Source organism: Cyprinus carpio, chromosome B9 (assembly GCF_018340385.1).
Source record: "Cyprinus carpio isolate SPL01 chromosome B9, ASM1834038v1, whole genome shotgun sequence".
Lineage (NCBI taxonomy): Eukaryota > Metazoa > Chordata > Actinopteri > Cypriniformes > Cyprinidae > Cyprinus > Cyprinus carpio.
Window position 1 is genome coordinate 26,732,242 of NC_056605.1, and position 14,794 is coordinate 26,747,035.

Sequence of the window (14,794 nt, forward strand, 5' to 3'; positions counted from 1 at the left end):
TATAACAAAGTGTCTTTTTTTTTTCCACAATGCAGACTGTAAATTTTGACCTCACAAAGAACTACCTGGATTTGGTGGTGACGTACACTAACCTGATGATGCTGCTTTCTCGGATTGAGGAGCGCAAAGCGATAATCGGCCTCTACAACTATGCCCATGAAATGACACACGGTTCAAGGTAATACATAGAAGAGTAGCATCTTATGTAGAGCCGCAAACTGCTGAGGTCTGAGGTGACGTATTGTGTGATGTTTCTTGTTCAGTGATCGAGAATATCCCAGGCTTGGACAGATGATTGTGGATTATGAGAACCCACTGAAAAAGATGATGGAGGAGTTTGTCCCTCATGGAAAAGTAAAATCTGCTACAATGAGAGAAAATCCTATTACTTTGTTTCCCATCTCAAATGGAGGACATGTTTTAACCCCAGCTCTCTGCCATTTTCTGCCTACTTCTCTTTCTGTTTTTGACAGTCGCTGCAAGATGCATTGGTCTCCCTGCAGATGGTGTACCCACGCCGGAATCTGTCTGCAGATCAGTGGAGGAATGCTCAGCTGCTCAGTTTGATTAGTGCTCCCAGTACCATGCTTAACCCAGCTCAGTCCGACACGGTCAGGATTCACTGTAGTTCTTAATTGTTTTCATAAACAGTCATAATTTATTCTAACATACTAACCATCATGGCAAGAGATTGATTTGATACTCTCTTCATGGATAACAACTCCACTAACGGCCTCTCATGCACACCATATAAATGAGTTCCTCACATGAAGCACACAAGCTGAAATTAATGCACTCTGTTGATTCCAGTAGTCTGATGCAAGCATGCTAAGCTCACAAACCAGCTAGCAAATAAGCACATAGTGTATATTAATGTAAGCCATTTTGCATTTGATTCTGGCCAAAACTAAGTATATTCAAGCTGTTTAAAAGAGCCCTAAACAGCATCTTACAATAAGGGGCACAAGCCCTATACACAAGGTACAAGTGTTGTAATTAATCATTTTCAGCAATTGAAATAAAGCTGAGGATGGAAAACTTAAATGAAAATTGTGCTAAAATTAGTCAAATGAAAATAAACCCAATGACTCGTATTGGATTTTTGAACGTTGTTTATTTGATCGGATGTATGCTGGTCTTTGTGTTTCAGATGCCCTGTGAATATCTATCCTTGGACACTATGGAGAAATGGATTGTCTGTAAGTGTGTTTTTAAAGACCATATGAAATTTAAAACTGACACTTTTTACTGTCTTATAAAATGTCCCTATTTTTACTGTGTATGATTCCTCTGTGCATCTTAATAATAAAAAAAAAAAAGTAAATTTTTCATCAAAATGTATTGATTTTCTCTGCCTCTTGAATTACTTCCTTTCTGGAAATACATGGGTGTTATCAAAGTTAGATTTCTTGTGAATGCTGTTATATGGTTGTTATACCTCAGATTTAAGGAAAGCAATAATTGTTTAAATAAATTAAATAAAAAAATGAATACTCTTTTTTTATAATAATATTATACACACAATATGTTTCAAAATTTTTAACTGGCCCAAATGGAATCTGTTTTGTCCCCACGCTTTCTGTGCTTATTTTGAGGATGCTGCAGAATGTAATAAATCTATTAAAGCATCATCAAATTAAACAAATATTTAACAATGTTTGTGAACAACTCTCGTTTCAGTTCTGTGGACACGGATTCTGTATGGGCCTAGTTTTTACACTTATCACTGATTGACAGAAAGTGTCTTTGTATGTAACAGTTGTGTATGTAGTATATAAGATATATTGGTCTCTCTCTGTTCTCTGTCCTAGTCGGCTTCATCTTGTGTCACGCGGCTCTGAACAGTGACCCTGCAGCTCTCAGTCTGTGGAAGTTAGCTCTCCAGAGCAGTTCCTGTCTCTGTCTGTTCAGGGACGAGGTGTTCCACATTCACAAATCTGCCGAGGATCTCTTTGTAAACATTCGCGGGTCAGCCATTTCTACTGGCAAACACATTCTCACGTTTTCTATAATTAGTTGACATATTGTGTATAACATTAATTAAATGTTTTAATTATCAAAATGTGGTTCATGTTTTCATATAAAGCATATAATGATGTTGATGTTTGTTTTCTCTCTCTTCTACAGTTACAACAAGCGTGTAAATGACATCCGTGAATGCAAAGAATCTGCTTTGTCACATGCGTAAGTGGTACTTTGGATAAAAAAAAGAAAGTAATTTCTAATAAAGGTGCAAGTGGTAACTTGATATTTCTGAAGATACCAAAACAGCTGTATCTATATTTTTTATGATTTTATCCAGGGGCTCCATGCACAGAGAACGCCGCAAGTTTTTGAGATCTGCCCTGAAAGAGCTCGCTACAGTGCTGGCGGACCAGCCAGGCTTACTGGGTCCCAAGGCTCTGTTTGTGTTCATGGCTCTCTCCTTCGCCCGTGATGAGATCATTTGGCTGCTCAGACACGCCGACAACATCCAAAAGAAAAGCACAGATGACTTCATTGACAAGTAAAGCCAGTTCTTACATCTTAACACTCAATCTTGATTTTTATATATATATATATATATATATATATATATATATATATATATATATATATATATATATATGTGTATATATATATATATATATATATATATATATATGTATATATGTGTATATATATGTATATATATATATATATGTGTATATATGTATATATATGTATGTATATATATATGTATGTATATGTGTGTGTGTGTGTATGTATATATATATATATATATATATATATATATATATATATATATATATATATATATATATATATATATATATATATATATCCTTTTTCCAAATTTTTTCCTAATTTCCTAACAATTTGGTTAGTTGCCAAGTTTGTAATCTAATACTAATATTTATTTTTATTTCAGGTTTATTTCAAATAACAAAAACAATTTTAAATATTTTTGCTTAATAGTTTATAGTATATATTCATACTTTGAATGCACTTTAATTTTTATATTTTCCATTTTCATGTTACCATTTTAGTGATTTTTTTTTTCTTTATTTCTTTTTTAGTACTTTAGTTTAAACTTGTTTTAGTTAGGTGAAAAGGCAACATTAATAGTTTTAGTTTTAGCAATAACAACACTTCATTTGATTAAATCATTCAGCAAATTATTTATTTATTTTTTATATCATTTGTAATGTTACACCCTGACACCATCTTTGGTCATAGCAGTATCATGGGATAAGTAATTAATTCACTTTTTATATTTTTCAAGTCTTGTGATTCATCTTGGAGCAAGTTGATTTGGTTACGGCCTAGAACCAATCCTAGGTTTTTTTTGTTTTTGTTTTTTTTTTGCATGCTTTTTCAAGTCTTTATGGAGAAAATGAATAGGAAAATATGCATATAAACCAGGGCTGTTTTTTTCCTTCATTCTTGCTTGTTTTCTCAGGCACATCGCAGAGCTGATCTTTTACATGGAGGAGTTGAGGGCACATGTGCGGAAGTACGGCCCGGTGATGCAGAGGTACTATGTGCAGTACCTGTCTGGCTTTGATGCCGTGGTGCTCAATGAGCTAGTACAGGTGAGACTGTCTGCACTATGGATCCATTTCCTTCTTACTGCACTAAAAGAAAGGACACAGATCAGTCACACGTCCTTATGAGAGCAGTTGTTATTTGTAGTGCTCTCATGAGATGAGGATCAGTCATGTGTGTGCAGTTGGGTGGTTCAGACATGAACATTAGTCACATTATGAATCATTCACAGGATCTCACATAGGGCGTCTAGAAGAACATGAGGTGAAATATACATACTTCACCACTAGATGGAGAACTAGTATTGTGATTCAGCTTTGAGACCCCAATCAGGAGCTAGACTTGCTCCTCATTGTGTTTTAATTTTAAAATACACACGCGAATGGTAAAATCACCATGTCTTCCTCCCTTGTAGAACCTGTCTGTCTGCCCAGAGGATGAGTCCATTATTATGTCGTCCTTCGTGAACACGATGACCTCTCTCAGTGTTAAACAAGGTAGTGAACCTCTCTCGTTTAAACATTCTTAATGTGCTTAAAAACATGAAATCATAATTGATGTCCCTTGGATAGAGATTTAGTGATTTGTTTTATAATCTGTAGTATCTTTGTATCATGTAATTGAATGATAACGACCTTGATTACAAAATCATTATTTTTGCATAAATTAAAAAAGTGGGTTATATATTAAATAATTATGGTCCTTGGGCAAATTTTGCATAATCTAGCCAAAAAAAAAAAAAAATCAGTACCTTATAATGAAAAGTACTTTAGAACTTTGTGGATGCAAATTAAATAAATAAAGGCTGGTGTACTTTTTTTGTGATAAAACCTCTCTAATGTCACTTTTTGTTTGTACGGTATCACAAAATAACTAACTTTGTTTGGGTGTGTGTTGCAGTTGAAGATGGGGAAGTGTTTGATTTCAGAGGGATGAGGCTGGACTGGTTTAGACTGCAGGTAAGATGATCTCAGTCATTTGAGCTGGGTCAATATATGGTGTTTGCTTCCTCTGATCCTAATCAGACATAATTAACAGCTCTTATCTCTGCGTCCCTCTTACTAATTAGCAGATGCCGGTTAACATAAAGCAACTAATGCTCTCACAGTTTGAGATGCAACACAACAAAAAGTTTCATGCTGGCAAATGTTTGTTGCAAAAGTTTGTTTATCCTTTGTTTTGAGAATAAAATCAACATTTTTACATACTGTATGAAAAATGGCTTAATTTGGAATTACTTAGAAATGAACCACAATGCATGCTGTTCTTTTGAAGCTCTGATTATTCAAGAAGAGCCTGCGCCTTTCATCCAGGCTCAAATAAATCAGACTTGGTCTCTGTGGAATATGCATGTGGGTGGGTGGGAATGGAAGCGGAGATGGAGAGACGAGCTTGTTCATGTAATTTTTGAGGGGCTGTGAGTGTGTGTGGACCTCAGATGGATCTGGACTGCAGGCTTTGGGATGGTCCAGCTTGCTCTCATATGTGTTTTTTCTGTGTGGTGGTTTGCCCAGTCCCACAGCAGAGAAGCCGTTTGACCCCTCTTCCTTAAAGGAATGTTCTCGGTTCAAAAGCGAAGCTTTATCAGCTGAATTTGAGGCATGATCTCAGTTACCATATTCTTTTCTTTTTTTTTGTAACATACTTGCAGTTGACATGATCATGGAAAACCTGGAAATATTTCAGAATTATTACTGGGCACTGATTACCAGAATTTCAAAATTTTGCTTCGCAGGTCTTAAAAAATAATGGATATTAATAATATCTTGGCATTTTATTATAAGTAAATTTATGTTTTTCTTATTATATTTAGTTCTAAAATTTCTAATCCGCTTTAAATTGATCTACAGTGCCCTCCATAAGTATTGGAACAGTAAAGACAAAATTGCTTTCTCTGCTGTGGAGTCAAGACATTTGCAAATATGATTAAAAGATGAATATGCGACAAAACTACAGAATGTCACATTTATTATTAGGTCTTTCGACACATACATGTTTCAGCCAATAAAAAGGAAAGCACTTTTAGAGTTCATCCCACTATTTGATGTGAGCATAAGTATTGGAACAGTTGAATTTAAGGCAGATGTAAAAGATTAAAAGCTAATATTCAGTGTAGAGCAGTGAGTCTGCAACCCATAGACATCATCAGACTCTTGGTCTTATGCTTTGAAATGCTTTCCCCAGCCTTTAATGCCGCCAATTCCAACTGTTGCTTGTTTTGGGGAGTTTATGTCTGTAGTCTCTTCTTCAGCTGGTGAAATTAATGTTCAATCGGATTTAAATCTGGAGATTGATTTGGAGAATCTAAGACTTTACATTTCTTTGCCCTGATAAAGTCCTTGACTGAACTGGCAGGGTGTTTTGGGTCATGGTCCTGATCCAATATGAAGTGCTTTCTAATGAGTTTGGTGGCATTTTCTTGAATATTGGTAGCCAAAATGATTTTGTACCCTTCCAAAATCATTCTGCTACTGCCATCATACATTGTCATCATTAAAATGAAGAGTCCTTTTCTAGAGACAGCCATGCATGCCCATGCCATGACACCACCTCCACCAAGCTTTACAGATGAGGTTGCATGCTTAGGATTATTTGCAGTTCCTTTTTTCTCCACACTTTTGCTTTCAAATCACTTAGATAAAGGTTCATCTTTGTCTCATCGGTCCATCAACTCAGTTCCAAAACTCTACTGGCTCACCTTTGTGAAGAATCTTGGCTTTGTATTTTTGGTGCTGATCAAAGGTTTGCATCTTGCTGTGTAGCTTCTGTAATTCTGTGTCAAATTTTCCCGCGGGCTGTAGATTGACAGAGCATCACCCCAGCTTTCTGGAGGTTGTTGGTGATTTTACAGACATGCAAACAGAACAATTTTTTCTTTACTGTTCCAATACTTATGGAGGGCACTGCATGTCTTTGCATTCTTTATAAAATAATAAAAAAATAGTAATAGGAATGACTAAGGTATTCAATCATTGGACCCTTTTACATTTTAAATATTCAGTTATACCTATTTATTTATTTATTTTTTCACATGTGGATGAATTTATGCATTATTTATTTAATTCTATTTTTACATGTGGTTATGTTTAGATTTATATTGCTGCAATTTAGTACTTTTTAACTATACTTCAATATGTGTATATTAATATATATATTTATACATCCATCTGTCTTCCATTTGTTCCACAAAACAAGTGGCCCATCCCAAATTTTAAAGGAATAAATACGTTTAATCAGCAAGAATGCATTAAATTGATTCATTGTGTTAGTAAGAATATTTATAATGTTAAACCTTTTTATTATTTAAGCTGTAATATTGTCTACATTTTTTGGCTGACTTTGTTGTGCATTGCTGATGCAATTCCTTTTGGTGGAAGTTGCTTTATCTAATCACTTCCTCTCTAGTAACCTTGGCGGTGTCAAATTAAAGTTGCCTTGCGCCATCTTATATGACTAAACCAGTGTGTTTATTTCACTTCCATTATAGTTACCACAATTTTTGCTTTTTTTGGACAGATTATTCCCTGTGGTAATGCCACAGATCCCACAAAAAGAACTTAATTTGTGTTGACCCAGGAGATAGCTTCAAAAGCAGGCCTGAACTTCTTCACACAGGAGGGTTTCAGTTCACCTTTTCAGCAGGAGAAACTGCTATCTGCAGAATGTGCAAATTTCTCACAGCTGAACAACTGTTTTCTGTGTTTGAGCCTTTTCCCACTGTCCTTCACTCTTTTCGTAGCCATAGTCCTCTCTTTCACATGGCCACAAAAACAAATCGGCCCTAATAACAGCAGTGTTTATTCACTGCAAGGCCTTGAGCTCAGACTGCTCTCAGTTTGCCAGGACAAAGCAAATTCAAGGATTTAAACAGTCAGCTATAGCGTGTGTGTGTGAGGCTGTTGACAGATGTGGGTGCGTGGATATATATGTTCAAATATGTAGGTTAATCACACTAAAACAAGTCTCAATTTTCCCCAAAAAATAGTAAATGTATAATAAAATTATATTTTTATGATTTTTCTGTTTATTTTTTCTTTTGATTTTGATTCCCATTTTTATTGGTGGTTCTTTTTAAATTCTTATTGCTGTAATTTAGTATTTTTTTTAAACAGTATTACTGAAATACAGTTTTTGCAGAATGATATTTTCCGTCTGTCTTCTATTGTTCGAAAAAACAAATGAATACTTAAGAAATCAATACTTTTACTCAGCAATTAAATTGATCCATAGTGTCAGTAAAAACATGTATAATGTCACGAAAAAATCCAGTATTCATTGCGGTTCTACTCTGTTGTGTATGGAAAAAGAAAACAATTAAAACGTAATAATATTTCAATTATATTATTGTTTTTACCATATTTTTAAACAACTGCAGCCTTGATGAGCATAAGAGACTTTGAAAACATTTTTAAAAAATCTTACCAACCCCAAACTGTTTAGCAGTAGTGTAAAAAAAGAAGTCTTAAATGTGTAGTAGTTAGAAAAAGGGTCAAATAGACTTACGTAGCTGGTCATTAATACTTATGACTTCTGACTGCTTTAGTGAAGGAAACCAATTAGACTTTAAATAAAATCCTATGGATGTTTATAAATGTCTAAAATAAGTCACTACTCCTCCCGGATTGATAGCAGCAAGTTAGTTTGTTTGAAGAGCTGCTGTGACTCTGCCATCTAAGCAGGAATGCCCTCTTCTCTCCTTAAAGTGCCCCATTATGGATTTTTGATAATTACCTTTCATGCAGTGTCTAACGCAGTTCTAAATGAATGAAAACACCCTGCAAAATTTCATATCTGAAAGTGCACTGTGTATAAAGTTATTGTCTCTCAAAAGAAAGAGTCGACTCTGAATCATTGAAACGAGTCATTTTTAAAATGAATCCCAAGCCATTTCATGTTGACGTCAACATGAAACATTAGTATATTGACCGCCCACTTGGTCTTTTCAGGTTGTCTGAATGAAAATGCAGATTCATTCTTTGCCACTAGGTGCCGCTTTTGGAGCGGTAAAAATAGCGGTTTCCCCAGTAACGCTGTAAACAAAGCAGCACTGCGCTCACAAACGCTGCTTTATCGTGCATTACAGGCATGATGAAATGAAAATGAGACCAATCCTCCAATCACAGCAGGTTAGCTTCACGCAAAGGAGGGGTTTGGAAAAATTAATCGTTGAGCGTATCGTTTGGGAGTTGTTGAGCAAGTAAGATAAAAATAAATGCATATTATAAGACAATGAAAGTGTTTTTTGACCTTGCATGCATGTCAACCTGTTGTTGGGGGCTTCCAAAACTAAAATATGAACTTTTCATTACCCATAATAGGAGCACTTTAAATTTAGCATGCTTTCTTCTTGTGTAATGGCCCGGTTGTTGAGATAGCACTTGCCAGTATATAACAACTAACGGTTCACTCAGTTCATGTCTGCTCGTCTGCATTTGGCCTCTGCGTTTCCAAAGGTGCGGTCCTATTTATCGCTATGGCCGATTAAACTACCAGCAGCCGTCTGCAAATGTACATCTAAAAATAAGCCCTGTTTTTCAATACTTTTTCTACTCCGCAGTGGACTTCAGTGCTGAACGATATGTTTATTGTCATTCCCCGGACTCCATAACCACAAGATTTGTGAGTTTAGCACCTGCTGAATGTCATGTGGCATCATCCTGGCATGCCGCGTTCTTTGAATTGGCCGATCTTTAGATGATGAAAGCCAGCGCAGGGCGTGTGCAGTCCTTGTTTTGCTTGAGTTTTCTCACACTTCTTATGTTCAAGTTGTCCAAAAGCTGAACGCACTGGCTGGCACAGCTGTTTCGCTGCAAAAAAGAGGGGTTTTTTGACTTAAACACCAAAGAGAATCTGTTTTGCATACTGTCTTCATTTGATCTTGTATGCTAGAGAGGAAATTGTGTTGGTTGGACATTGTCTGGTTCAGCCGTATCAAGTTTACAAAAATATTTCCCAGAAAGCCTTCTCAGAAGTTAATGATATGGTAAAACATCAAACCACACTTTTCTTCAGACTCTGCCCTGGTCCAGTTTCCAATCTGTTTCGTTGCTCTTCATTTGCTTGAGGATTTGCTCATGGAAATTAAGCCCACCAAGCTCAGCCTTTGAGAACAGATTGCGAAAAGTTGTCAGAATAATTAATGAACTTTAAAGATTAATGCTAACGATGATGTCTTTCTTCGTGTTTAGGCTTACACCAGCGTGTCCAAGGCCTCGCTAGGACTGGCAGATCACAGGGAGCTGGGAAAAATGATGAACACCATCATCTTCCACACCAAGATGGTGGACTCTCTGGTGGAGATGCTTGTGGAGACTTCTGACCTTTCCATTTTCTGGTATGACCTAACAGTAGAGAAAAGATAACTCAAAGATATTACATTAATGTGGTAAAGTACAAAGTTATGTTGGCTTGTAGTTCATTATGTTAATGCTGCAGATGCTCTGCAGGTTCATCAAATGATGTTATATCAATTAAAACTTGAAAATTCAAATTTGTATTAATTTAGTTGCATGCAGCCTGCAAAGACGATGCAAAATTCTTTTATTTAGCCTTTTCAACTAACTGCATTTTAATTCAGACTGCAAGCTCGTGACTTGGGCAAAATATGATTCCTTTTTGCCGTGACGCTGTCGATTCAGCAATGGCGCTGGAAACACTGTCTAACGCCAGCTCCACAATTGGCAGAAGGCATATCTGTTCTCAGAAGGCCATAGCAACTGTCTGTTGTGCCTCTTGTTTTTCGATATTTCTCTTTCATGCCGGGTGGAAAGTGGACAGGGGCGTTCGTTCAGCTGATTAGATATGACTGTACCAGGCGGTGAAGTGAACTGGCAGCCCATTTTCTCTCTTTTTCTCTGTCTCTGATAGCTTTTACAGCCGCGCCTTTGAAAAGATGTTCCAGCAGTGCCTCGAACTGCCATCACAGTCTCGATACTCCATCTCTTTCCCTCTGCTCTGCACCCACTTTATGAGCTGCACCCATGAGCTCTGCCCTGAAGAGGTGAGTCACACTGACCTGGAATCAGCCCAAAAGGCCCCCAAGGGGAGTACAAATGTCATATTCACTTTAGTAACCTGATCTGAGAACAGTGATTCATACATGATTTGTAGATATCAGTGAGAAGAAGAGTATTCTGAAGATGACAAGGCTTTGGTTTAATCAAATTGTTGGATGATTTAAATTGTTTGATTTAAAACAAATTCTCACTATGTACAAATTCAGATAATTTGAAGGGATTCATTGAAATTAATGAAACTTGTAAGGACTAAACGTTTTTGATATTCAAGTATATAAGATCTTAAACTTCCATATTCCATCACTGCAATTAATTGAAATACCTATCACAGATTTTTTGTGAATAATCAGTTTATCATCCAGCCCTAGTTTGTACTGAGATAAATGTCTATTTTTAGCCTTGTGTAATTGCTTTAATTGTCTATTATAAATCAGTTCGCAGTTAATTTGTTTAGTTTGTTCAGATTATATATTCTATTTGCCTTGTCCTGAAATCTCCGGTTTAGTTTCTATGCAGACTCTGTGTTTTTGGAAAAAAACTGTGTTTTATGTGTCTGTGAATGTCCCCTAGTGAATATGGTTAGTGTTACTTTTGAGAAGAGGAGTTTGGAAAAGATCTTTTCTCTTCTCCGTCGGGTCTCGCCACGGCTTAGCCGCGACCCATGCGAGGGTTCAGGATGGAGTCATACTGTGAATCCGGAAGGCTCCACGAGTTTACTAGAGCTGGAATGTCCCAACACGCAGCATTGAGTGCTGTGGTCCGTGTATCAGGATGTGTACAGAAAACCAAATGCTGAAAAGCATGATTTATTAAATCTGTAATTGAACCAGCTACCCAGGCTCCCCGGGGGCATATGGAAGCCCCTCCGCACACATGAGGCACACAACAGATTCCTGTTTCCCCCCCGCCGGTATACGGCCTGCACATTCACCAAGTGTTTGTTCCTGCCAAACATCGTACCCTTCAATATCCAATTTAATTTGGTAAATAAACCTACATTTTCTCTCCTAATTGGTGGACAAACGGCACCAAAGCAAACAGCACAACGAGAGTTCTCATGTCATTGCGGGGCCTGAACATTGAGCTGTCTGAGAGCACTTAGAGGAATAAAAGAGATTTATTGAGCCATAGAAGGCTTGGGTTTCCCTTATTTAAACATGAAACTCCCTCTCTCAGCATGTCTCTGAAATGGTCTTCCTCCTATGTCCACTCCACACAGCTTTGGACAGCTGCAAGCTTTATTTATGTTGGAAAAGCACTAAAAGTTTCCAAGAATATTTCCATCCTCGCACAGAAAACTTTTTACAGTGGTTTAGAGAAACAACAAAAGATCACGGTGCTTCAGCAGAGGTTAGCCTCAGCATCACGTCGGATAGATGTGTTATTTCCAACCTGCACCGTCTCAGACTCTTCCCCTCGGATGCCCACGAAGAGCGTGGCAGAATATTTGGGTTTATGAACGGATGATGAGAGCACTCGTCAGATCTTGAGTTCAGCCACCAAAGCTTTAAATGACACTTTTTGTTTGTCGTGAAGAAGGACCGGCCTTCTCCGTGATGTTTGGCAGGAGCGGAGGCTTCAGCTCCACACAGGGACAAAGGTCATTTTTCATTAGTAATTTAGAGAGTTTGCACTGTTTGCTCTGGGGAGGGAGTGGAGACGACGAGACCAGCTGGGCCATAACAAAGAGCCTCACTTACACATGGACTGGTCACAAACAGCACCTCACTGTGAGCCAAATTCACCTGAGCAGCTTATGTTGGAGTGGTTTCAGCCTCTGACAGCATGCCAATGGATCACTCATGGACCATTTTCAGATAGACTCAACAGTTAATGGCATGCTGACAAATAAGGTGTTTCTCCACCCTGGTCCAAATAATTAAAGTCATTTGATTTATTCAAATGAATGAAATTCGGGGTCATTTTTTGTAATATTTTTGAAATAAGTATTTTGCAAAGCCGTTAAACAGGAATATATTGAAATAGCATTACAATTTTAAATAGAAATTGCATTTTGAACTATATTAAATTGCAAAACAACTGTGATGGCAAAGCTGAATGGAAGTCTAAAAGTGTAAAAGTCTTTACTGGAACTAAACATTGATTCCTTACCTTAAAAAAAACGTACCCTTGAAACTCTTAAAATATATATCTATGTATGTCTAGGTGTGTGAAGTTATTGGCCATTTCAGATTGACCTGCCCCTAAACACCACTCAAAATATGTTTATGCATCCATCGGATGACCCCATCCTGTTTAATTGGGTGGTTCTTTGCCAGTTTAAGGTCTTGTTTACAGATGGTTGGAACAGGTGGCCAGTTGAGCCGTATTTTTATTTACAGCTGATACTAAAGGTAAAGGATATATTTCTTGTGCCTGTAGTAGAACCAAATAGAACTGCAATTCTGTTTGTGGCGCAAAAATGACACATTTGTTTTATCGACAGCTTCACACTGCCCATACTAAATGTATGCTGAATCGTAGCTTATACTGTAAATCAGAAGTCTAGCTTAACATTGGTGTTGTACTAAGGGAAATCTCCACTAATGTCTCTTTGTCTGTCCCTCCCTGCAGAGGCACCACATCGGAGACCGCAGCTTGTCCCTTTGCAACATGTTCCTGGACGAGATGGCCAAGCAAGCCCGCAACCTCATCACAGACATATGCACAGAGCAGTGCACCCTGAGCGACCAGGTCAGTGGCGCGCACACACACACGCTTTCAACGCTGCCAAAACACAGAGGGACTTTTGGGAGATCTGGAATTTTCCATGTCATATCTGGGATTTTAACATCCTTAACTGGGTTTACAAAGAGTTCTGCAGATTCACCAGGAATGTTCCATTCCATTGCAATATAATCATCACAATGAAATTAAACAGTGATTGATTTCCTGGACACAGCTGACGGCACTGATTCGATGATATACATACTTACTCTCATCCCGCTCTGGTGAGTGTAATCAGCAGCTCATGAGTCACTTCCCACTTTGCTCTTGTCTGGACTGTGGAAGTCAATTTACAGGAATTACAGTCTTAAGGTCAACATCAAAGCCCTTTTCCCTCTGTAATCTGACATATTTTCAAGCAAAAACAAGATATTAAATTGGCAGGGTAGGTCTTGATTTTATCTATCAGGATTTGATTGGATGGTGCAAAGTGGATGTTACAGGTGATTGGAGGTGAGGTGTGGAAAAATTAGAGGGATTTGGATTTGTGTCAAACAAAAAGGAAAGTTGTGTCATAGGCAGAGCAGGTTAATGAATTTTATTACAAATAAAAAAGTAATATTTTCTGCTCTCTATAAATTGTGATTCAGTTCTTTCAGTTCAATTCATTTGAATTACCAAGTGGAAAACTCATATATGTATTAAAAATCTATGTCTTAGTTAATTTTAAGACAAGTGATTCAGTCATTCAAGAACCACTGTGACCAATTAATTGATTCAAACTGATTCAGTCTCATGAGTTTGAGACCGTGTTGAAACTTTTGATTGATTCATTAGGAAGAATCTACTCTTAAGAGTCATTTGTTCGTGAGTCAGATTACACTGGCAATGCTGGATGTTTTTTGTTTTTGTTTTTCGTGCAGATAATGCAACAGAAATATAGGGTATTTATGGGTTTTATTATTTCCTGACACCCAATCTTTCATTACATCTGTTCAGGCTGCAGGCTCACAACTCAAGCTCACAATTGAGTTCTTTATTTTAGTATGTTAATCATTCAGTTCCGGTATTTTAAGAAAAATGTAAGGGTTTTCTATTCCCAACTCTAAATGCACATATTTAAAATAACATGCACTGATGAATCGTGCAAAATATTACCAGGAACTTGTATTAACATGTTAACTTTAAAAGGGGGCTTTTTTCCTGTTGCTCTTCTGCACAGCTACTGCCAAAACATTGTGCCAAAACCATCAGTCAGGCCGTGAACAAGAAGTCGAAAAAGCAGACGGGGAAGAAAGGTGAACCGGAGCGAGAGAAGCCTGGTGTTGAGAGCATGAGGAAGAACAGACTCCTGGTCACCAAGTAATGATGAAACTTGCTCTTCTTCTACATCTAGTCAAGCACGTGTTACTCATTTAATTCAGTCTGGGTCATACTTTCTTTTACTTTGTACTAGTTTCTGTAATTCATGGTTTTCGTAAATGAGGGCATGTCTGCAACCCTATTAGATCTTACCAGTAAAGAATCACTGTGTTAAACAAAACCCTGCTGGAGGCCTATACTGTATTATCCTCACATTCAGC

The 14,794-nt window shown here is 37.3% G+C and overlaps 1 protein-coding gene across 5 annotated transcripts in view; it reads left to right on the forward strand.

Moving 5' to 3' along the window:
- nckap1 (NCK-associated protein 1) overlaps window positions 1–14,794 on the forward strand; it is a 45,804-nt gene that overhangs the window by 14,935 nt on the left and 16,075 nt on the right. For all 5 annotated transcript variants that reach the window (XM_042731769.1, XM_042731768.1, XM_042731771.1 and 2 more), the window contains 14 exons: window positions 36–178; window positions 264–354; window positions 474–611; window positions 1,151–1,199; window positions 1,812–1,968; window positions 2,128–2,184; window positions 2,303–2,506; window positions 3,443–3,575; window positions 3,944–4,025; window positions 4,429–4,487; window positions 9,717–9,862; window positions 10,396–10,528; window positions 13,119–13,238; window positions 14,434–14,573. In XM_042731769.1, coding sequence (XP_042587703.1) covers window positions 36–178; window positions 264–354; window positions 474–611; window positions 1,151–1,199; window positions 1,812–1,968; window positions 2,128–2,184; window positions 2,303–2,506; window positions 3,443–3,575; window positions 3,944–4,025; window positions 4,429–4,487; window positions 9,717–9,862; window positions 10,396–10,528; window positions 13,119–13,238; window positions 14,434–14,573 — 1,652 coding nt within the window. The remainder of the gene's footprint in view (window positions 1–35; window positions 179–263; window positions 355–473; window positions 612–1,150; window positions 1,200–1,811; window positions 1,969–2,127; window positions 2,185–2,302; window positions 2,507–3,442; window positions 3,576–3,943; window positions 4,026–4,428; window positions 4,488–9,716; window positions 9,863–10,395; window positions 10,529–13,118; window positions 13,239–14,433; window positions 14,574–14,794) is intronic.